The 25,887-nt window shown below is 43.9% G+C and overlaps 1 protein-coding gene across 6 annotated transcripts in view; it reads left to right on the top strand.

The window, feature by feature from the left end:
- Window positions 1-25,887, top strand: part of LOC117249600 (protein-methionine sulfoxide oxidase mical3b-like) — a 50,903-nt gene that overhangs the window by 16,961 nt on the left and 8,055 nt on the right. For 2 of the 6 annotated variants that reach the window (XR_013490392.1, XR_013490391.1), the window contains 5 exons: window positions 193-279; window positions 821-942; window positions 4,184-4,287; window positions 4,446-4,518; window positions 4,665-4,830. Coding sequence is in view for 2 of the 6 variants with exons in the window: in XM_078165150.1 (XP_078021276.1) it covers window positions 193-279; window positions 777-942; window positions 4,184-4,287; window positions 4,446-4,518; window positions 4,665-4,830; window positions 5,508-5,761; window positions 16,053-16,682; window positions 16,766-16,836; window positions 22,044-22,124; window positions 22,670-22,720; window positions 22,832-23,077; window positions 24,348-24,441 (2,023 nt within the window). In the remaining 4 variants the exon portion in view is untranslated. Of the gene's footprint in view, window positions 1-192; window positions 280-776; window positions 943-4,183; window positions 4,288-4,445; window positions 4,519-4,605; window positions 4,831-5,507; window positions 5,762-16,052; window positions 16,683-16,765; window positions 16,837-22,043; window positions 22,125-22,669; window positions 22,721-22,831; window positions 23,078-24,347; window positions 24,442-25,887 lie in introns of those variants that run through there. The other 4 variants (XM_078165150.1, XM_078165151.1, XR_013490390.1 and 1 more) reach the window with 4 other exon arrangements.

The following is a 25,887-nucleotide window of genomic DNA, read 5'->3' as shown; positions in this document are numbered from 1 at the left end:
CCAACAGAGACCAGCAGAGACCTGTAAAGACCAGTAGAGACCTGTAGAGACCTATAGAGACCAGTACAGACCAGAAGAGACCAACAGAGACCTGTAGAGACCAGTACAGACCAGCAGACTAGTACTGAGTGTCCACACGTTAACGTCTCGGTGTCCTCTGTGTGTCTCCATGGAAACGCCTCGGTGTCTCAGAGGAAACGAACTCTTCAGCAGGAACAGATGAGTTTTCGGTTCAGAGAGAAGGTCAGGTCTCAGTCCGTCGTCAGCAGGGATGAGCAGGTATGGCGCCTGCCGCACGGCATTCTGGGTATCTGTGCTGTGTCTCTGTTAGACTGTGTACATACTGTGTGTACATATGTGATGTGTATATGTGGTGTGTGTATGTGGTGTGTATGTAGGTCAGTGTGGCAGTAACATGTGTGTGTGTTATAAAACTGAATGAACAGTGAGCAGCTGTTGTGTCCTGCGGCTCGGTCTAATTCCTGAAGCTCTGCAGGGCTCTGTGTGTCATGTGATCAGAGTTCAGATCAATAAGAGACAGTCAGAGAACATGAATACTGTCTATTGATCAGAGGACAGCTGACTGCACATCAGCCTGCAGCTGGACATGACATCCTGCCCCTTCCCCCCCCCCCCCCCCCCCCCCCGCTGACACCAAGGTGATGTGTTCGTGAAGGAGTCTCATCAGCTGAGGACATGTCACTGCACCTGCTTTGTCAGGACACGTTCTGTCAGTCTGTCTGCGTTTACCTGTGTGTACCTGTGTGTGTCTCCAGGTGGGCGGCGGCGGCAGCAGTGACATGTGTTTCTTCTGTCACAGACGAGTGTACCTGATGGAGCGTCTGAGCGCAGAGAGTTTGTTCTTCCATCGCAGCTGTTTCCAGTGTTTCCACTGCGGCTCTACGCTGCGCCTGGCGGCGTACGCCTTTGACCAACACAACCGTGAGTCTCACGCAGTCTCACTGACTCTCACAGAGTCTCATCGAGTCTCTCCCAGTCCTACCATGTCTCACCCAGTCTCATCAAGTCTCACTGAACCACCGTCTGTGTATGAGCCTGTCAGAGTCTGAGAGATGATCAGGTATTTAAAACAACAGACTTTAATTCAAACAACAAAATTTTAATAAATATATTATTTTATTCTGTAACCAGCACAGTCTGTGGAGAGCACCAGGATTTAGTCTGTGGAGAGCACCAGGATTTAGTCTGTGATCATCAGTGTTTAGTCTGTGATCATCAGCATTTAGTCTGTGAACATCAGTGTTTAGTCTGTGATCATCAGCATTTAGTCTATGATCATCAGGATTTAGTCTGCACCGTCTGACCTTCGCAGTGGAGTCTTTATGATTTATTATTTATTGATGACTGTGTGAGAGTCTTTATGTTCAGCAGCCTGAGGTCAGGATGAACTCATGACTGCTGTCTGTTGGAACAGGACACATTATAAAGGCTCTTTATCTGCACACAGGACAGCAGCACTTTATCTCAGCAGATATTCAGTAATTAAAACTGAAATAAAAAAATAAATTACAAGCCAAAATTTACAGGTCACAGTGTACGCTTGTGAACCGCATCTGGTTGCCGTCACCATCAAAGACAACAAGTTAAAGTGCCACTGAAGTTAAGGTTTTTGGCTCAGAATATGAGAAAAGGATAACGGCCTTTTTACCATCATTACCAAGAGTGTCTCTCCGTTAGTTTGGTGCTACAGTATTTACACTGAATCATTCAGCATAACGTTTGCCAACCTTTGTTATCTCTGCCATTACAGATAAGTTAATGAAGCTAAGCTCCAGAAGTTAACGTTAGCTTAACTAGAGCCCTTTGGACAACAGCTAACAATGATGTACGATCACCAAAGTACAAAACTAGAACAAAATAGGCTAATGAACTCCCAGCAAACAAGGTGACATGATGAACAACGCAGCTAGGAGCTAACGTTAGGCTAGCTTTAGCTAACGTTAGCTAGAGATGTTAAAGATAACTTTAACTTTAACAATAACTATGTCAGGTAACAAACTGCGTTGGACTCGGGATGTTTTCTGTCAGGTAAATGTGGCCCGAGCCGGAAAGGTAACCTTACATGACATCTGTTGTGATCTGGAGCTATATAGGAAATAACATTAATTAAAATTAACTTGACCTTCAAGGGGCGGTGGGGGGTGCTGTTGGGGGGGCGGGGCACCCCCTAATATAATGGCAGGAAACACTGCTTGTGGTTCTCAGTTCAGAGGCCAAATAATAAAACCTTGTAGTTGTTGCCTAATGTTGTTTTTTGTTGTTGTTGTTGTTGTTTTATAGCATCATTTCTCACTGTGGTCAGTTAGCCTGCAGGCTGCTGTGTTTACATGACAACTCGTGCGAGACTCAAGAACTAGCACCACCACTAGGCAACTCGCGCAAGACTTGCTGATGGCTAGTGGTGGTGCTAGTTCTTGAGTCTCGCACGAGTTGTCATGTAAACACAGCAGCCTGCAGGCTAACTGACCACGGTGAGAAATGATGCTATAAAAGTGGAGTAACTTACGTCTTTTCAAGTCAGTGTTGCATGCTGCGGCTTCAGGGCACTTGGATTACGACGGATGAGCCGTTCTGACGTTTTTGAAATGCATTAGCGGAGTTTTATTCATTCATTCATCTTCTAACCGCTTCATCCTCTTGAGGGTCGCGGGGGGGTGGAGCCTATCCCAGCTGACATCGGGCGAGAGGCAGGGTTCACCCTGGATAGGTCGCCAGACTATCACAGGGCTGACACATAGAGACAGACAACCATTCACACTCACATTCACACCTACGGACAATTTAGAGTGATCAAGTAACCTAGTCCCCAGTTTGTATGTCTGTGGACTGTGGGAGGAAGCTGGAGTGCCTGAAGAGAACTTACGCTGACACAGGGAGAACATGCAAACTCCGCACAGAAGGGCTCCCACATCCGGGATCGAACCGGCAACCCTCTTGCTGTGAGACGACAGTGCTAACCACCACACCACCGTGCCGCCCCGGAGTTTTATTACATTTTCAAAATGTGGGTTCCATGCACTTCAAGTGTAGCTGTTATTCCAGCTAGGTGTTATCCTCCGATTTGTCTCTACATACAGAATCTACATTCAGTGAATGTAGAGTCTGTAGGCAAAACCCCGGAGATCTTGCCTCTGGAAGAAGAGCGGAAGAGCCCTGGTTTCCGGTTGTAGGCTGTTTGTAGTCTGCATGATATTGACCAATCACGTTTCAGCCGGCTGCAGTTGTTGCCAGGTTAAACGCTCTGTGTGGTGAACTAACGAGGTGGAACATAATTGGCGTCACTGCAAACTCTGAATCCATCGCAATGGTTCAGCATATTTACTTATATATAAACGGAGGTCGGAAACGGAAATTCGCCTCCTCCGCCCAAATCAAACCGGAATGCCAAAAAATCGGGGGTCTGTCCCCAGAGGCTGTATCGGCGTCTGCCAGAAGTCAGATGCTGAATACAGCTGATGAGTTGCAAGAATATCCTCCGATACCCCAAACGAGTTTTGTGGATTAAAAACTACATTGGACTTCTTGTGGGCATGAGGGTCAGTAAGTACTGTCTGTATTTTCATTCTAAAGTGGCCATTTCCTTTAACAAGCAGGTGAACAGGTGTACCTAATAAAGTGGCCATTTCCTTTAACAAGCAGGTGAACAGGTGTACCTAATAAAGTGGCCACTGAGTGTATATCAACTTGATGAAATTATTATATTCAGACTCGAACCAGAATCAGCTCCATCTGTCTCTCTGTACCTTCTGACTTCCTGTCTGAAGTCCTGCTCCTGTTCGTCCTGGATCAATCAGCTGATCAGTCATCGCTCCATCTGTCTCTCTGATTTCACGCTGATCACCGCAGCTCGCCACCCATCACTGGTTAACCACATGATGCTGTCATGTGACCTGCGACTGTGTCTGTGTGAACAGTTGGAGCCTCAAGCGTTACCACCACCACAGATCTATCTGTGTGTGTGTGTGTGTGTGTGTGTGTGTGTACACACTATGCATAAACAAAGCTGGTCCTGTGTGTTTGACCTTCAGGAAATATAGATCAGTTCTCAGCAGCCAATCAGAGCGCAGCGGTCTCATGGGCACAGTTTGAAGTGTGAGGCGGGAGTGAGTTTGAATGTTGGTATAAGAGGAGCTGACGCTCGCTGTGTGTTCTGATGTTTCAGGGAGGTTTTACTGTCTGCAGCACTACGACTCTCGACTCAACGCCCCGACTGCCAAGAGGAGGTCAACGCCGTCCGACAGAGGCACCTCACACCGCACATCAGTCGTAAGGAAACTTTCTGACCGATTAAGATTCACAAATTCAAACCTTAAATTCAAATCCAGATTTCATTTGGACTCAGAAACTTTCATCAGCTTCACATTTAAAACGATCAATAACCTCATCAGATGATTGATCAGAGGGTGTGATTGATTCGTCCACAGGCGTCTCTGTGTTCAGCCCCGTCAGGCTCCTCTGCAGACTCTCTGATCTCAGCAGAACGTCGGCGCTCCTCAGGTGAGTCCACGTCACCTGCGTCATGTCATGTCTTCATGTGTGTCACACTGAGCGCGCTCCTTAAACTGGAATCAATGTGGGCTTTAGTGTGTGTGTGTTTCTGTGTGTGTCTGTGTGTGTGTGCGGCTGTGTTGGTGTGTCGTCAGTGGTTTCTGTGATGGCGGCGACACCCGAGAGGATTGAGCTGGAGAACTACCGCCGCAGCTCGACCAAGGTGGAGGCGGAGCTTCTGGAGGAGCCAGAGGAGGTGTCAGAGGAGACGCTGAACCGCTTCAACCTGAGCATGGACGAGAAGGTCCGCCACAGATCCAGGTCTGAGTCTGCTCCGTATGGAGAGTTGTTAACGCCACGAAGAAATACAAAAACATGGACTGACAGGAAAATAAATAAAATAATCGACAGAGAGAAGAGACGTAAAAAATAAAAGTCAAATGTTTCTTCGTGTCACAATTTAAGGTTCAGTTTCTGAATCTGGGCTTTTAGGTCACAAATAAACAACCAGACACTAAAAGTCAAAACCTTTGACCTTTGACCTTTGTTGTTTCAAATTTAATTTAAATAAAAATTCCATGCAAAATATTTTTAAATGTATTTTTGACTTTTTACATCACAGTTAGCATTTTTAAATAAAAAAAATCACCCGTAAAATCTGAAGTGTAATTTTAGATTATAAATTAAATTATAAAATAATATATTTAAATTATTATACAATAATTATTAAATTATTCAAATTTATATTCAACACATTATGTTTCAAGTTAGAATTATGTTATGTATGCTGATCCTTCTGATCAGTCTCCAAAAACTCTGGCATACATAACATAATTCTAACTTGAAACATATGATTTAGTATTTTTTATGTTACTGAGATATCTTTATAACCATTGTGTTGTCAGTATTGATCCTCCATATATGTTTGTATTGATTGATTTGTCAGTATTGATCCTCCGTACGTCGGCTGAGACTCAGTGTGAACTGTCTGTTTTCAGTTCAGGGTCGGAGATGGAGGAAGAGGAGGAGGAAGGCAGCTGTCGACATCGTGTGACATCAGAAGAGGCCAAAGCTTCATGGAGGGAAACTCTGCAGCAACACCTCCACCTGAGGGAGGAGGAGGAGGGGGCAGAGGAGGAGGAGGCAGAGGAGGAGGAGGAGGAGGAGGAGGATGAAGATGATGATGATGAAGAAGAAGAAGAAGAAGAAGAAGAAGAAGAGGAGGAAAGCAGTGAGGTGGAGTCCAGTGACGGTGAGTCTCACATAGGGCTGCACGATTCTGGAAAAAATGAGAATCACGATTTTTTGGCTTTTAATTGAGATCACGATTCTCTCACGATTTTTTTCAACATAAAGATTTATTGTGCTTATTTCCTGATACAAAAGGAAAAGTAACAAAAATTATAAATAAATAATAAAAAAATATCATTAAATAACAAAGCCTATGATTGTGCCTGATACAAGAGACACAAGGCACATAAACTCTGGTCAGCAGAGAGGGAACACTCCTGTTTTTAGCTTAAATGCAACAGCTGACAGCCTGACACTGACCATAAAAACAATAAAAACAATAAACTTAGTCTCTTCTCTTCTCTTACAGCTTTTGAACAATTTTAACAATAATATCAATGTTGAACAACATTTTTCTGAGGTAGGTATTCCAGGCCTGGAATTAAGTCATTTTTAGGGCAAGGCCACTTTGGCCTTTGATAAATACAAATTTATTGCGGCACCAAGGCCAAAACCAATGGCGCAATAACAATATGTGCAACTACACTGAATGAAGACAAAACAATATATGTGTTGAAAAACTGTACTGAGTTTATTAAAACTGTAAACTGGACATTTGACTTTTCCACAAAATGCTGGGTGATAAATGTTATTAAAATTAAATTAAAATGTGAACAATTCATAATATTCATTGTTATTGTTATGATAAAATAAAGTCTAAATGGACTAAGGAAGATCAAAATTAAACATTTCAACATCATGCATTTAACAGGAGTATTCACCTAACATAGCCTACATATCTTTAATTATATAATTGTTTATATGTCTACGTACATTTTACATAAATCCCCAACATTTAATTTGCCTTTACAAAAATCCTCTTCCTTCATTTAATTTAACAGTGTTTATTGTATTGTATTATATGTATTAATTCTGTACAGGATCTTGTATGTTCTTTAATGTGTGTTCAATTTATTAAAAGAAAAAAACAAAAAAACATTTTGGTGAACCCTGCAGCAAAGTGAACCGTCTTCCTCAGAGAGGATCTTTGCCTCCCAGTTTGTTCCTGGCGGCAGAGCAGAGTGATCCGTCTTTCTTCTCTGAGGATCTTTGTCCCATGAGAGCAGGCAGCAGGCTGTTCTTATCTATCGCTCTTCTCTCCGTGTCCGCATTTAAAACATCTTTCGCTGGCGATTTGACAGTCACTAGAAGCACATTATGACCCTTTGTAAAAGTTTCTGTGTGGTACCTGTGTTGTACATGAGCTAACGTTAGCGGCTAAGGACTGAGAGGCTGTCCGGTATGTGTGTGTGTGTGTGTGTGTGTGTGTGTGTCTGTCTGTCTGAGGAGTGTCAGTACATTAAAGGAGCTATATGTAAGAAATCTAAAGCAAATAGTCATAAAATCCTCCTAATATGTCACAGAGACTAAGGAATAATGTTCATGTAACATACTGATCTCACCGACAAAAATAGTACAGCCAGCATTTAAAAAACATTTTTACAGTCTGCAAATCATGTTTATGTTTTGAATTTGTGTTTCGGCCTGTTGCACCACCCACCGCCGTCTACCAGTCACACTGTCAGTAGAGTCTCAGCATCAGTTACAGTTACGACTGAGCTACAACAGCACGGCAAGCAGCATTATCAGTGTCCTGGTACATAGCATTAGCAGCCGGCTCCTACTCAGCTGTATCCCGGCAGCAGCGTTAGCAGCAGAGAAGCCAGACTTGCTCGAACAGTCTGCTGGAAAACCGAAGATCAAGGACGCGGTGACGCGGCCCTGCCACAGCAGCCGCCTGTGGGCAAACAAATCAGTCTCCAGCGTGCCGCTGTCCAGCAACCTCGAATCTGTAGGGGAGGGGGGGCGGACACGACTCACAGCAGTATTTTGAATTTGAGTGCAGTAACCGTTTTGGCCACATTCTTACATACAGCGCCTTTAACTTCTTAGCCGTAGCCTTGCTGTTAGCCATGGTAATGTTATCGTCGGCAGCCCTGAATAGCTTGTAAATCTTTAGCATAGTTAGTTAACACATTTAACCTTTAACGGGGAAAAAAATGGTAGTAACCTCAGGAAGAGCAACTGAGGAGGGACGGACGGACAGACGTGCAATAGATGTCGTACAGAACAGATCAGCATAATAAATTAACAGTAATCCATATGACACAATGAGACAGAGAGAGAGAGAGAGAGATGCAGGTAATGACAGTAGCTTACAACAACATTATTGAAAATAATAATATTATAGTTATAGTTCTGGCTACTGTGGTACAATATGTTGAAAGAATGTATTAATATCTGGCAGTATACATGTGTGACAATAGTCATATGTGTATAATAACAGTAGAAGTATGACTAATGACTAATGATGGCAGCAGCAGCAGGAGGCATCTGGCAGGACCACGGCAGCAGCACAACCACACACGTCACGCTGTCCAGGCACCGCTGTGATATGAGTTAATCTGAGAGACAGTGGAGCACAAAGGCTCCGGAGAAGAAGCCGAGTTAGTGACATCCAGAATGGCCGAGTTAGCAAGATGCAGTAATAGGATATGAGAGAGAGAGAGAGAGAGAGAGAAGGTGCCCGGTGTATTATAGGGGGGTCCTCCGGCAGACTAGGCCTAAGTCAGCCTAACTAGGGGCTGGTACAGGGCAAGCCTGAGCCAGCCCTAACTATAAGCTTTATCAAAGAGGAAAGTCTTAAGTCTAGTCTTAAATGTGGAGACGGTGTCTGCCTCCCGGACCGTAACAGGAAGATGATTCCACAGGAGAGGAGCCTGATAGCTGAAGGCTCTGGCTCCTGATCTACTTTTGGAGACTTTAGGGACCACGAGTAACCCTGCGTTCTCAGAGCGCAGTGTTCTGGTGGGATAATATGGCACTATGAGCTCTCTAAGATATGACGGAGCTTGACCATTTAGAGCTTTATAAGTTAACAGTAGGATTTTAAATTCAATTCTGGATTTTACAGGGAGCCAGTGCAGAGAAGCTAAAACAGGAGAAATATGATCTCGTTTCTTAGTTCCTGTTAGTACACGTGCTGCTGTATTCTGAATTAGCTGGAGAGTTTTTAAGGACTTACTAGAGCTACCTGATAATAGAGAGTTACAGTAATCCAGCCTTGAGGTAACAAAAGCATGGACCAATTTTTCTGCATCTTTTCGGGTCAGGATAGGCCTAATTTTCACAATATTACACAGATGAAAAAATGCAGTCCGTGAGGTTTGTTTTAAATGAGAATTAAAAGACAAATCTTGATCAAATATTACTCCGAGGTTTCTTACGGTAGTGCTAGAGGCCAGAGCAATGCCATCTAGAGAAACTATATCATCAGATAAAGAGTCTCTGAGTTGTTTGGGGCCAAGAACAATAACTTCAGTTTTGTCTGAATTTAACATCAGGAAATTGGTGCTCATCCAAGTTTTTATGTCTTTAAGGCAGTTATGGAGTTTAGTTAATTGATTACTTTCTTCTGGCTTCATCGATAAATACAACTGAGTATCATCCGCATAACAATGGAAATTTATAGAGTGATTTCTAATGATGTTACCTAAAGGAAGCATATATAGAGTAAATAGGATTGGTCCGAGCACAGAACCTTGCGGAACTCCAAAACAAACTTTAGTATGTAAGGATGATTCATTATGAACGTCAACAAACTGAAAACAATCAGATAAATAAGATTTAAACCAGCTTAGTGCAGAACCTTTTAGGCCAATTAAGTGATCCAGTCTCTGCAGTAGAATTTGATGGTCAATTGTGTCAAACGCCGCACTAAGATCTAATAAAACAAGAACAGAGACAAGTCCTTTGTCTGAAGCAATCAGAAGGTCATTTGTAATTTTAACTAGTGCTGTCTCAGTGCTATGATGCACTCTAAATCCTGACTGAAATTCCTCAAATAAATTATTATCATGGAGAAAATCACACAGCTGGTCTGCGACTACTTTCTCAAGGATCTTTGACATAAAGGGAAGATTAGATATTGGTCTATAGTTGGCTAACACCTCTGGATCCAGGGTGGGCTTTTTTAGGAGAGGTTTAATTACAGCTACCTTAAAAGACTGTGGTACATAGCCTGTTAATAAGGATATATTGATCATATCTAATATATGAGTGTTAACTAAAGGAAAGACCTCCTTAAGTAGCCTAGTTGGGATGGGGTCTAAGAGACATGTTGATGATTTAGATGAAGAAATCACTGCGGTCAATTCTTGAAGAGAAATTGGGGAGAAGCAATCTAAATATATATTAGGTCTTACAGCTGTGTTTGAGGTTAGATAGGTACTATCTGAGGACAGGAGGTCATGAATTTTGCCTCTAATAGTTAGAATTTTGTCATTAAAAAAGCTCATAAAATCATTACTGCTAAGGGCTAAAGGAATACAAGGCTCAATAGAGCTTTGACTCTCAGTCAGCCTGGCTACAGTGCTGAAAAGAAACCTGGGGTTGTTCTTGTTTTCTTCTATTAATGCTGAGTAATAGTTTGCTCTGGCATTGCGGAGGCCCCTCTTATAAGTTTTGAGACTGTCTGCCCAGATTAAACGAGATTCTTCCAGTTTGGTTAATCGCCAATTCCTTTCAAATTTTCGCAATATTTGTTTTAACCTACGGGTTTGAGAGTTATACCAAGCAGCAAACTTTCTTTGCTTTGTTACCTTCTTTTTAAGAGGAGCTACAGAGTCAAGTGTTGTTCGTAGTGAGCCTATGGTGCTATCGACAAGATGATCAATTTGGGAGCGGTTAAAGTCGGTACAGGAAACCTCTGTTACTGAGGGACTTGGTATTGAATTTAACGACGGAGTAATCTTTTCCTTAAATTTTGCGACAGCACTATCTGATAAACATCTAGTATAGTAACTGTTGCTGAGTGGCGTGTAATCGAGTAAAAAGAAATCAAAAGTAATCAGTTAATGATCCGATAGCGAGGGATTCTGTGGAAAGACTTTTAGGTTATCAATTTCAATTCCATACGTCAGAACTAGATCGAGGGTATGGTTAAAACAGTGAGTGGGTTCATGTACACCCTGACTGAAGCCAATGGAGTCTATTAATGAGATAAACGCGGTAGCCAGGGAGTCATTATCAACGTCAACATGAATGTTAAAATCGCCTACAATAATAACTTTATCTGATTTAAGAACTAAACTGGATAAAAACTCTGAGAATTCAGATACAAATTCAGAATACGGGCCAGGAGCATGGTACACTATAACAAATAAAAGTGGCTGCGAGGTTTTCCAGGTCGGATGTAAAAGACTAAGAACGAGGCTTTCAAATGAATTATAATCTAGTTTAGGTTTAGGGCTGATTAACAGACTAGAGTTAAAAATGGCTGCAACTCCCCCTCCTCGGCCGCTGCCTCGAGGAATGTGGGTATTATTATGACTGGGAGGAGTGGATTCATTTAGACTGACATATTCATCTTGACACAGCCAGGTTTCAGTGAGACTGAGTAAATCAATATGATTATCTGATATTAATTCGTTTACTAACACTGCTTTAGACGATAGAGACCTGATATTTAACAGTCCGCATTTAATTCTCCTGTTTTGTCTTTCTGTCACAGAAGAGGTTTTAATTTTTATTTAAATAATTTAGGTGGTCGGAGGACAGACACTGTTTGTATGAAACTATGAAAACTATGGCTGGGTAACTGAACTAGAAGCTCAGAGAGGCGTATAGGACTGTTGTGTTGTTGGGATGTGTATTTGTGTTGTGGTGTTGGGATGTGTATTTGTGTATTTGTGTTGTGTTGTTGGGATGTGTATTTGTGTTGTGTTGTTGGGATGTGTATTTGTGTTGTGTTGTTGGGATGTGTATTTGTGTTGTGGTGTTGGGATGTGTATTTGTGTATTTGTGTTGTGTTGTTGGGATGTGTATTTGTGTTGTGTTGTTGTGGTGTGTATTTGTGTTGTGGTGTTGGGATGTGTATTTGTGTTGTGTTGTTGGGATGTGTATTTGTGTTGTGTTGTTGTGGTGTGTATTTGTGTTGTGTATTTGTGTTGTGTTGTTGGGATGTGTATTTGTGGTGTGTATTTGTGTTGTGTTGTTGGGATGTGTATTTGTGGTGTGTATTTGTGTTGTGTTGTTGGGATGTGTATTTGTGTTGTGTTGTTGTGGTGTTGTGTTAACGTGTTGTTGTTGTGTCTTTGTGTATTTGAGTCGCACAGCTCCTGGCAGATGTTGTGTATTTATGTTGTGTTTATGTGATGTTCTGTTGTTGTATATTAGTGTTGTGATGTTGTGTAGTTGTGATGTTGTGTAGTTGGTCCCTGTACCAAACCTCACTGATCAACTCATGAAGTTTATGTGTATGAACAGACAGCGTGTCACATGACGCAGCAGTCATGTGATCATTTAAACAACATGGCTGTCATTGTTTTGATCAGCTGATTGTTGTAAACGTTTGTTGTCTCTCATACTGACGGTCAAAACAACAACAACAACACCACAGTAACAGTTTGTACTGGGAACACTGGTCAGGCACTGATTCAGGTAGGTCGCACCTGTCCCACAGACAGACTCTGTTACTGAGTCTCACAGTATCCAGGTGCATCATGGGAAATGTAGGATCCAATAAAAGTCACTCTGTTCCTAGACTCACAAGTCAGTCTTTAGACGCTTTGCTTAACTAAAGACTGATGACTTTCTCCCTGATTTTGTGTTTAGATGGGCGGATACAATTTCAGAGTTTAAAAAAACTCCCTACGTTGCAGAACCAATAGTAAATCTGCAGGGCGGTCCTTCGGTGGCTCGCTGAACTCTTGTGCTTGTAAACATAGTCCCACTAGAAACACGTATAGCGGTACAAAATGGCTCAGCCACGCTCACAGAAAACGCCGTCAAAGTTAGTGGATGTTTGTCGCGTTTGCGGCGACACATTCTCGCCAACTAAAAGAAACAAACATAATCTTTTACAAGGCCATGACTCATCCGTCTGGCCGGACTATAGAGGCAATCGCCTTGTTGTTTACAAATACTTCGGGTAGAAAACCAGCAGAGCTTTTAGCTATATATATATATATATATATACACACATATATATATATATATATATATATATATATATATATATATATATATATGTGTGTGTGTGTGTGTGTGTGTGTGTGTGTATATGTATATATATATATATATATATATATATATATATATATATATATACAGTTGCAATCAAATTTATTCAACCCCCATTGCATATTAGGCCTATTGGCAAAATATACAATTTCTCAGCTGTTTGTAATAAACAGATTACACAAGAACTGTTTAAGTAGTTCAATGAAACTAATATTACAAGGGTTTTGATCCAAATTCAACACAAAATGCTACTTTTAATAACTACTGCAGTCTCAAAATTATTCAACCCCTTCATGACAAGCATCTTCAGTACTTAGTAGAGCACCCTTTTGCTGTTATGACCTGCTGCAAACGTGATGCATAGCCAGACACCAGCTTCAGACAGCGTTCCTGAGGAATCTTAGCCCATTCCTCATGGGCAATGGCCTCCAGTTCAGTAATATTCTTGGGTGTGCGTTTTGCAACCGCCTTCTTCAAATCCCACCAGAGATTTTCTATGGGGTTCAAGTCAGGTGACTAGAATCTTCCATTTCTTCTTCTGAAACCAAGCCTTGGTGGACTTTGAGGTATGCTTGGGATCATTATCCTGTTGGAAGGTCCAATGACGCCCAAGCTTCAGCTTCCTCACAGACGGCACAACGTTTTTACCTAAGATTTCCTGATACTTGACTGAATCCATCGTGCCCTCCACACGCTGCAGGTTTCCAGTGCCAGAGGCAGCAAAGCAGCCCCAGAGCATCATTGAGCCACCGCCATGCTTCACTGTAGGCAGGGTGTTCTTCTCAGCATATGCTTCATTCTTCTTCTTCCAGACATACCGCTGTTCCATAGGCCCGAAAAGTTCCAGTTTTGTTTCATCACTCCACAGAACAGAATTCCAAAACTTCTGTGGCTTATTTATATGGTTTTGAGCATATTGGAGCCGACTTTTCTTGTGCTTTTGGGTCAGTAGTGGTGTACGTCTTGGAGTCCGGGCATGGAGCCCTTCAGTGTTTAGTATGCGCCTTATTGTACAAACTGAAACCTCAGTGCCTGCTGCCAACAAGTCTTGCTGCAGGTGTTTTGCAGTCACTCGAGGGTTTTTGACCACTTGCCTCCTCAGGAATCTGGTGGCAGCTGCTGATAGTTTCCTCTTTCTGCCACGTCCAGGTAGTGTAGCCACTGTTCCTTTAACTTTGAACTTGCAAACTATGCTTCCACCTGTATCTCTAGGAACATTCAGAGCTTTTGCTATTATTTTGTATCCTTTTCCTTGTTTGTGCAAGGCAATGATTTCTTCTCTGAACTTTTTGTACAATTCTTTTGACTTAGCCATATTTCTAACATGCAATCAAACGTCACTCTCAACAAAACCCCTAGCCAGTCCAGGTATTTATGTGTTCTGTCTCAAGCACACCTGAACTAATGAAGCCCTTGATTAGTTGCACCAGGTGTGCTTGAAACAGGGGGTTGAATAATTGTGATTAGTTGCATCAGGTGTGCTTGAGACAGGGGGTTGAATAATTTTGAGACTGCAGTAGTGATTAAAAGTAGCAGTTTGTGTTGAATTTGGATAAAAACCATGGTAATATTAGTTTTATTAAACTATTTCAACTGTTCTTGTCTACTTTGTTGATTGCAAACAGCTGAAAAATTGTACATTTTGCCAATAAGCCTAATATGCAATGGGGGTTGAATAATTTTGATTGCAACTGTATATATATATATATGTATATATATATATATATATATATATATATATATATATATATATATATATATATATATAATTAAGCAATATCACACCAGAGGGAGTGATGTTGTACTGTGATATCGTCACAGTCAGCAGTTAAATAAGCAAGGCTGATTAAGAAATGTTGAAAAATGAGGACAAAATAGATAATTTAAGCATTTTATTTGTCTTCCGCCAACAAAAATAGTTCCCTCAGGACTCCGCTGTCACCGTTGCTATGTAACGCAGACATGGTGCGCCAGGCACTTACTCTTTATACACATTTATCTGCACGTTTCCATTAATTGTGCAACCGGTGAAATAAGTCTCTGGTGACTGCATGGTGGACTGTGGCTTCACAGGCACAGCCGACTCTGCCTTCTGATCTGACAGTATGTTGCTTTTCTCCAAGTCATTGAGCTCCGCTGATGAAACACTGACAAACCTGGATGTGTGCTCAGATGGATTCAGCTTCTCCTCTCCCTCATCTTCCTCTGATGACCATTCATAGTTCAATTCAAAACTTATTTTAGGAAATAAATCCATATTTTTGGCTGTTTGACAGTGGATGAATTAATTAGCCTACAACGCAACTGCTGACCTAACTGACACTAACCATCAGTTTTGATTTGATTGTTGATTGCAGTCAGCTATGAGGCGGAGTGATACATACACAGTGAAATAACCATGATGTTGTACTCCAATATCGTCACGGTTTTACTGTCTCTTGACCATCAGATTGCAGGGCCGGAACTAACTGTTGTATAATGTATATATATCACATTTTTCACATCACTGTATCAACATTTAGACTAATCCGATGTTTGTAAAGTCTATAAACACAATGATTGAACAAATATTACTATTTCTTAGCCGTTAGCGGTGTCTGTAATAGGTAATAACTCAATAAACGGTCCGTGAAAAAAATATTTTTTCCAGCGGATATCTTAGTTACAACATGATTAAGCTAGCAAAGCAGTTTTGTGTTGCTATGTGTAGTATTTATTCAGTTTTGGGAAATCACGATGTCTAGAAAGCACCAGTGGCTGCAGCTGACAGGGACAAGCCTCCTGTTGTCGGATACGACATGAAACTACTCCAGTTAGCTCAATCGTGTTGTAACTAAGACATCCGCTGGAAAAAAAATATTTTCTTCACGGACGAGCACACGTTTGATAAAACGGAGTTAAATCTCTCGGCATCCATTTTCAAGCTCTCTGTGTGTTTGTTTCCTTGCAGACAAGAAAAGGGGGAGCGCACATTTCCGAGAAGGCGTGTCCTTTTCAAAAATGCAAGAGGCGTTGCTTTGTTGCCGGCCGTTTTCACCAGTGTGTTAAACACACTTTAGAGAGGAGTGTCCCCAGACTATCAGAAGGCGGAGATCTCTGATTGACTGGTGGCGAGACTACTCTGTTCCCAATAAAACACTTCCTGAAGTTTGTTTGTAGTATTTCCATCTACTGTATGCTATGTTAACTCCTAACCTCTTCTGTAACTCCTCCCCCTCTCTCCACCTCAGAGGAGGAGTTTCCTCCAGTCGTCTCCTCACCTGCAGGAAGTGACATCACACAGTGTGACACACCTGTGAAGCCTGACTCCACCTCCGGCCCGCTGCCCTGTGTCACCTCCTCCACACCACCGTATGAGACTCCGCCAACTGCCAACACGCCGTCCACTGCCTCCTTCTTCACCACGCCTGACTCCACCCCCGACATAGACAGAGACACAGCTCCACCCACACAGCTCACACCTGTTGTCATGGAAACTGCTCAGAGACAGCCTGCTGGAGGGCGGGGCTCTTTTGATGACATCAACCCTGAAGTGCTACAGACTAGGCCCCGCCTTCTGCAGGCCAGAGGGGCGGGGCCAGGAGAGGATAAGGAGGTGTCAGAGGAAGAGGGGGCGGGGTCAGAGGAGACACTCTCCCTCCCTCCTCTGCAGGCTGGGGGCGGGGCTCTCCTCCACCAGCTGAAGGGACTCAGAGAGGCTCTGCCCCTCAGACAGATGGAGGTGGAAGGGGGCGGAGCCAGAGCCCTGTGGAGGACGGTGTTTTCAGGAAACAGGAAGGAGAAGCAGAGGAAGAAGAGAGGCAGGACGTTACCTCCAGGTGCAGGGAGGGTGAAGACAGCCAATCGGAGGAGAGCTACAGGTGATGACATCATACATAAACATAGACGAACAGTGTGGTCACAGTGATGAGATCATAACTCTACTTTCTGTTCCTGTGTGCAGATGTGACAGAAGAGTCTGATCTGGTCTCGTCGGCTCTGTTGCAGAGGTGTTCACTGACACCCCGGAACAACGTAAGACTCCGACACACACACACCTGCACTCTACACTTGCACAGTCACACTCTACACCTGTACCGACACACTCTACACCTGTACTGACACACTCTACATCTGTACTGTCACACTCTACACCTGTACTGACACACTCTACATCTGTACTGACACACACTCTACACCTGTACCGACACACTCTACATCTGTACTGACACACACTCTACACCTGTACCGACACACTCTACATCTGTACCGACACACTCTACATCTGTACTGACACACTCTACATCTGTACTGACACACACTCTACACCTGTACCGACACACTCTACATCTGTACTGACACACTGTAAACCTGTACTGACACACTCGACATCTGTACTGACACACTGTAAACCTGTACCGACACACTCTACATCTGTACTGACACACTCTACACCTGTACCGACACACTCTACATCTGTACTGACACACTCTACACCTGTACCGACACACTCGACATCTGTACTGACACACTGTAAACCTGTACCGACACACTCGACATCTGTACTGACACACTGTAAACCTGTACCGACACACTCTACATCTGTACTGACACACTCTACACCTGTACTGACACACTCGACATCTGTACCGACACACTCTACACCTGTACCGACACACTCTACATCTGTACTAACACACTGTAAACCTGTACCGACACACTCTACACCTGTACCATCACACTCTACACCTGTACTGTCACACTCTACACCTGTACCGACACACTCTACACCTGTACTGACACACTGTAAACCTGTACTGACACACTCTACACCTGTACTGTCACACTGTAAACCTGTACTGACACACTCTACACCTGTACTGACACACTCTACACCTGTACTGTCACACTCTACATCTGTACTGACACACTGTACACCTGTACCGACACACTCTACACCTGTACCGACACACTCTACATCTGTACTGACACACTGTAAACCTGTACTGACACACTGTAAACCTGTACCGACACACTCTACACCTGTACCGACACACTCTACACCTGTACCGACACACTCTACATCTGTACTGACACACTGTAAATCTGTACCGACACACTCTACATCTGTACTGACACACTGTAAACCTGTACCGACACACTGTAAACCTGTACTGACACACTGTAAACCTGTACTGTCACACTCTACATCTGTACTGACACACTCTACACCTGTACTGTCACACTCTACATCTGTACTGACACACTCTACACCTGTACTGACACACTCTACATCTGTACTGACACACTGTAAACCTGTACTGACACACTGTAAACCTGTACTGACACACTGTAAACCTGTACTGTCACACTCTACATCTGTACTGACACACTCTACACCTGTACTGTCACACTCTACATCTGTACTGACACACTCTACACCTGTACTGACACACTCTACATCTGTACTGACACACTGTAAACCTGTACTGACACACTGTAAACCTGTACTGACACACTCTACACCTGTACTGACACACACTCTACATCTGTACTGACACACTGTAAACCTGTACTGACACACTCTACACCTGTACTGACACACTCTACATCTGTACTGACACACTGTAAACCTGTACTGACACACTCTACACCTGTACTGACACACACTCTACACCTGTACCGACACACTGTAAACCTGTACTGACACACTCTACATCTGTATTGACACACACTCTACACCTGTACTGACACACTGTAAACCTGTACTGTCACACTCTACATCTGTACTGACACACTCTACACCTGTACTGTCACACTCTACATCTGTACTGACACACTCTACACCTGTACTGACACACTCTACATCTGTACTGACACACTGTAAACCTGTACCGACACACTCTACACCTGTACTGACACACTCTACACCTGTACTGACACACTCTACACCTGTACTGTCACACTCTACATCTGTACTGACATACTCTACATCTGTACTGTCACACTCTACACCTGCACCGACATACTCTACATCTGTACTGACACACTCTACACCTGTACCGACATACTCTACATCTGTACTGACACACTACACCTGTACCGACACACTCTACATCTGTACTGACACACTCTACACCTGTACTGACACACTCTACATCTGTACTGACACACTGTACACCTGTACTGACACACTCAACACCTGTACTGACACACTGTAAACCTGTACCGACACACTCTACATCTGTACTGACACACTGTAAACCTGTACTGACACACTCTACATCTGTACTGACACACTGTAAACCTGTACTGACACACTCTACATCTGTACTGACACACTCTACACCTGTACTGACACACTGTAAACCTGTACTGACACACTCTACATCTGTACTGACACACTGTAAACCTGTACTGACACACTCTACATCTGTACCGACACACTCTACACCTGTACTGACACACTCTACATCTGTACTGACACACTGTAAACCTGTACTGACACACTCTACATCTGTACTGACACACTGTACACCTGTACCGACACACTCTACACCTGTACCGACACACTCTACACCTGTACTGACACACTGTAAACCTGTACTGACACACTGTAAACCTGTACCGACACACTCTACACCTGTACCGACACACTCTACACCTGTACCGACACACTCTACATCTGTACTGACACACTGTAAACCTGTACCGACACACTCTACATCTGTACTGACACACTGTTAACCTGTACCGACACACTGTAAACCTGTACTGACACACTGTAAACCTGTACTGTCACACTCTACATCTGTACTGACACACTCTACACCTGTACTGTCACACTCTACATCTGTACTGACACACTCTACACCTGTACTGACACACTCTACATCTGTACTGACACACTGTAAACCTGTACTGACACACTGTAAACCTGTACTGACACACTGTAAACCTGTACTGTCACACTCTACATCTGTACTGACACACTCTACACCTGTACTGTCACACTCTACATCTGTACTGACACACTCTACACCTGTACTGACACACTCTACATCTGTACTGACACACTGTAAACCTGTACTGACACACTGTAAACCTGTACTGACACACTCTACACCTGTACTGACACACACTCTACATCTGTACTGACACACTGTAAACCTGTACTGACACACTCTACACCTGTACTGACACACTCTACATCTGTACTGACACACTGTAAACCTGTACTGACACACTCTACACCTGTACTGACACACACTCTACACCTGTACCGACACACTGTAAACCTGTACTGACACACTCTACATCTGTATTGACACACACTCTACACCTGTACTGACACACTGTAAACCTGTACTGTCACACTCTACATCTGTACTGACACACTCTACACCTGTACTGTCACACTCTACATCTGTACTGACACACTCTACACCTGTACTGACACACTCTACATCTGTACTGACACACTGTAAACCTGTACCGACACACTCTACACCTGTACTGACACACTCTACACCTGTACTGACACACTCTACATCTGTACTGACACATTCTACACCTGTACCGACACACTCTACATCTGTACTGACACACTCTACACCTGTACCGACACACTCTACACCTGTACTGACACACTCTACACCTGTGTTGACACATTCTACACCTGTGTTGACACATTCTACACCTGTACTGACACACTCTACACCTGTACTGACACACTCTACATCTGTACTGACACATTCTACACCTGTACCGACACACTCTACATCTGTACTGACACACTCTACACCTGTACCGACACACTCTACACCTGTACTGACACACTCTACACCTGTACTGACACACTCTACACCTGTACTGACACATTCTACGCCTGTACCGACACACTCTACACCTGTACTGACACACTCTACGCCTGTACTGTCACACTCTACATCTGTACTGACACACTCTACACCTGTGCTGTCACACTCTACGCCTGTACTGACACACTCTACACCTGTACCGACACACTCTACACCTGTACTGACACACGCTACACCTGTACTGACACACTCTACACCTGTACTGACACATTCTACACCTGTACTGACACACTCTACATCTGTACTGACACACTGTACACCTGTACCGACACACTCTACATCTGTACTGACACACTCTACACCTGTACTGACACACTGTAAACCTGTACCGACACATTCTACACCTGTACCGACACACTCTACACCTGTACCATCACACTCTACACCTGTACCATCACACTCTACACCTGTACTGACACACTCTACACCTGTACTGACACACTCTACATCTGTACTGACACACTCTACACTTGTACCGACACACTCTACATCTGTACTGACACACACTCTACACCTGTACTGACACACTCTACATCTGTACTGACACACTGTAAACCTGTACTGACACACTGTAAACCTGTACTGACACACTCTACACCTGTACCGACACACTCTACACCTGTACCGACACATTCTACACCTGTACCGACACACTCTACACCTGTACTGACACACTCTACACCTGTGTTGACACATTCTACACCTGTACTGACACACTCTACACCTGTACTGACACACTCTACATCTGTACTGACACACTCTACATCTGTACTGACACACTCTACACCTGTGTTGACACACTCTACACCTGTACTGACACACTCTACATCTGTACTGACACACTCTACATCTGTACTGACACACTCTACATCTGTACCGACACACTCTACATCTGTACTGACACACTCTACATCTGTACTGACACACTCTACACCTGTACTGACACACTCAACACCTGTACTGACACACTCTACACCTGTACTGACATACTCTACACCTGTACTGACACACTCTACACTTGTTCTCAGAATCAGAGTTGTCAGTGATCACAGTAAGAATTTATGCAGATGGATTTATCAAGCTGAGGAGGATCCTCTGATCAGGGTGTCAACAAACAAATGAATAATAGCAACCCAGAAATCAAATCCTGAAGGACTTCACATGTCACTAATTATGATCACAACAGAGCTCTACCTTCAAGATATGAGCTGAACTATCTTGGGAGCAGATGACCCTGCTCACTGTTGCACCTGTCTACATATGTTTTATAGTCGACAGACTCAGATGAGTTTAGGGATTGATCTAATACCTGGATCACCTCTAGACATCCTCACAGTAACTGTCCTGTTTTGTTGTTTGTAGCTGCGTCTGGAACTGTTTGACCTGACATCTGAAATTCAGAGAGTCATGATAAAGGAGGAAGAGGAGGAGGAGAACCAGGAGGTACCAGATGTCCTGTAGAAGATCTCAGTGTTAGGACGTAGCTGGTGGTTTATGTTCTGTGACTGTGTTTGATGTTAGCTGAGCAGAGACTGTCTGAATGTATTTAGACGGCTGAAATCTGCAATGAGGTGATGTTGATTAAATTAGAGATTAGAGATTAGATAGAACTTTATTTATCCCTTGGGAAGACTCTCTCAAGGAAATTAAGATTCCAGCAGCATTGGATAACAGCACACAGGGTAAAAAGCACAAAGGGTATCAAAAAGTAAAAAGTAAAAACATACACATAAAAGATATACAGAGGATAAATAAACTGATAAAATGATAATTTAATTGTCAGAACTGAACTGAGATGTTGAAGACTTACTCCTGTTCTGACTGATTATCTCCAATGACTCATCTGAGACATGACACAGACTCGTCAAACCTGACATAAGACTGGACTTGGACGTGTTCAAGACATGTTAGAGTCTTTTGCTGAGACCTGATGTCCTTTAAACTCTCCTCTGTCTTTTCTTTGGTTGTTTTTGTGCTTCATGTCTCAGCCGGCATACGTTCCTCACGCTCTGGCGTTTAAACGAGCTTACGCCATCAAGGTACAGACTCACATCGTCCTCTCTGTGTGGAGTTACTTCACGTACCGTCCTCTGAGGCTCTCTGATGGACTTCCTGTAAAGTTTCTAACACTGCTGTTGTGTTCTTTACAGAGACGCTCTCAAAAGGACAGAGTCCCGGTCCAGGACTCTGAGAGACGGTCTTCATGTTCCACCGAGGTGGTGGGGGTCTTGGTCCAGCCGAAGGAGCCATCTAGTCTCAGCGTGAAGGAGACCATGTTCCAGAGGGGACAGGAAGACGAAGAGGAAGACCTGGATACCAAAATCACCCGACGAGTTCAGAGAGCTGCTCGAAGGAAGGCCAAACAGGAGCAGCTGAAGAGACTCCACAAAGCTCAGGTGAGTCCACCTGAGGACTAAAGATCAGGTCCACCTGAGGACAGGGACAGCTGGGATTACAGACCAGGTCTGCCTGAGGACTAAAGACCAGGTCCACCTGAGGACAGGGACATTCAGGTTTAAAGACCAGGTCCACCTTAGGACTAAAGATCAGGTCCAACAGAGGACAGGGACAGTCAGGATTACAGACCAGGTCTGCCTGAGGACAGGGACATTCAGGTTTAAAGACCAGGTCCACCTTAGGACTAAAGACCAGGTCCAACAGAGGACAGGGACAGTCAGGATTACAGACCAGGTCTGCCTGAGGACTAAAGACCAGGTCTACCTGAGGACAGGGACATTCAGGTTTAAAGACCAGGTCCACCTTAGGACTAAAGATCAGGTCCACCTGAGGACAGGGACAGCCAGGATTACAGACCAGGTCTGCCTGAGGACTAAAGACCAGGTCCAACAGAGGACAGGGACATTCAGGTTTAAAGACCAGGTCCACCTTAGGACTAAAGACCAGGTCCACCTGAGGACAGGGACAGTCAGGATTAAAGACCAGGCCCACCTGAAGACTAAAGACCAGGTCCACCTGAGGACAGGGACAGTCAGGTTTAAAGACCAGGTCCACCTTAGGACTAAAGACCAGGTCCACCTGAGGACAGGGACAGTCAGGTTTAAAGACCAGGTCCACCTTAGGACTAAAGACCAGGTCCACCTGAGGACAGGGACAGTCAGGATTACAGATCAGGCCCACCTGAAGACTAAAGACCAGGTCCACCTGAGGACAGGGACAGTCAGGTTTAAAGACCAGGTCCACCTTAGGACTAAAGACCAGGTCCACCTGAGGACAGGGACAGTCAGGATTACAGATCAGGCCCACCTGAAGACTAAAGACCAGGTCCACCTGAGGACAGGGACAGTCAGGTTTAAAGACCAGGTCCACCTTAGGACTAAAGACCAGGTCCACCTGAGGACAGGGACAGTCAGGATTACAGACCAGGCCCACTTTAGGACTAAAGACCAGGTCCACCTGAGGACAGGGACAGTCAGGATTAAAGACCAGATCCACTTTAGGACAGGGACAGTCAGGATTACAGACCAGCTCCACCTGAGGACAGAAATCTGTCATCAACTCTGATGTGGGTCAAACCACCAAACCGAGGCTGGTCTGTTCAGGTGCTCTCAGGAACTCTGTAACAGTGAAAATGTGCATGTTAATGTGATTTTTAAAAGCTGCTCTGATCTTAAACGTGATCTGTAAGTTTTATATTTCTGAAATCAGATGATCCAGAGACAGCTGCAGCAGGTGGAGGAGAAACAGAGACAGCTGGAGGAGAGAGGAGTGATGGTGGAGAAGGCTCTGAGAGGAGAAGCAGGTACAAACACACACACACACGTGTATAAGTATAGATATACATATATATACACATATTAATACACACATGATCATGATCACTCACTTCCGGGTGATGTGAGTGAATGCTGGCGCGTTTGGCTGCCGCTGCTCACCGGCTCTCTTTTTTACTTTTTACTTATTTAACACCTTTTGATGCCTGCTAAACTGCCTCTACCAGTGGTATCAGTGTTTTATATCAGTTACCTGGCTCATATTATTACGATCATCTGTCAGCCACTGAGGAATCTCACTTGCTGCGAACGGGACCTTTCTGAGTTTGGCGTCCTGGCGTGCATGCTCCTCACCACCGCTTCCTGGTCTCTCCTGTTACGGCACTGCTACAATGTGGATACTCAAGCTGCTGTTATGGATTGTCTTGTCCTCCACCATCATAACTGCTCTGCCATGACTGACATACTCAGCTGATGAAATCCACTGGCTTCGGTCACGGTATGAGCTACCAGCCAGCCTACTCGTCCACCGGGACATTCTCCGACGTCCGAGGTACAACCACCGTGGATCCCGCAGGAACTTCTGCTTCGATGACAGCGGTTCCATCCGATCCTTCTGGTCGAGGGATCCACGCCGGCAGCACAAGGCTGGAAACGCCGGTAGATCTGCTAACCATAACGTGTTGGCTTCTCTTCCCAGGATGGCGGAGCTTTTTCCCTCCAACTGTTTTAAATTCTCTACCTTCAATGTCCGCTAACAAAGCACCACTTATCTCCGAATCCATCATGGATTTAGAACTGGAATTTATATGTGTCACGGAAACATGGCAACAGCCGAATGACTTTTTCCACCTGAATCAAACACTACCACCTGGGTTTGTTTACATCTGCAAATCACGTTCTTCCGGTAGAGGGGGCGGTCTCACGCTGATCTATCGCGAGAACTTAAAAATCACGCCTGTCCCAGTGACAGAGCCGTCCTCCTTTGAAGTCCTGGCTGCTCAGCTGAATGGCCCCACACCTACCCTCATTGTTACTATTTATCGACCTCCTAAACCCTCTGCCATTTTCATTAGTGAGCTCACATCCCTTTTAGCTGATCTTTGTGCTATGTCTCCTAATGTTATTTTAACTGGTGATTTTAACATTCATCTTGATAAGCCCACTGAAACATCTGTCAAAGATTTTATTTCTACCCTCAATAGTTTTGACCTTGTTCAATTTGTTAATTTCCCAACTCACAACAAAGGGCATATTCTCGATTTAGTTTGCTGTTCAGGAGTCACACCAAGTAACCTTAGTGCTGTTGATCTTCCTATTTCTGACCATAAGCTTGTCATTTTTGATATTCATCTTCAACTTTCAAAATCCATCCAGAACCGCTCCATATCTTTCAGAAACCTTAAGAATATTAATATCACTGAGCTTAACAGTCTAATTAGCACTTCCACTCATTTCAGCTCCCCTCACTCCCT

This window comes from Epinephelus lanceolatus, chromosome 23 (genome assembly GCF_041903045.1).
Source record: "Epinephelus lanceolatus isolate andai-2023 chromosome 23, ASM4190304v1, whole genome shotgun sequence".
Classification (NCBI taxonomy): Eukaryota; Metazoa; Chordata; class Actinopteri; order Perciformes; family Serranidae; genus Epinephelus; species Epinephelus lanceolatus.
The sequence above is the reverse complement of the archived record's forward strand: the minus strand, read 5'-3'. Positions and strand labels throughout refer to the sequence as shown.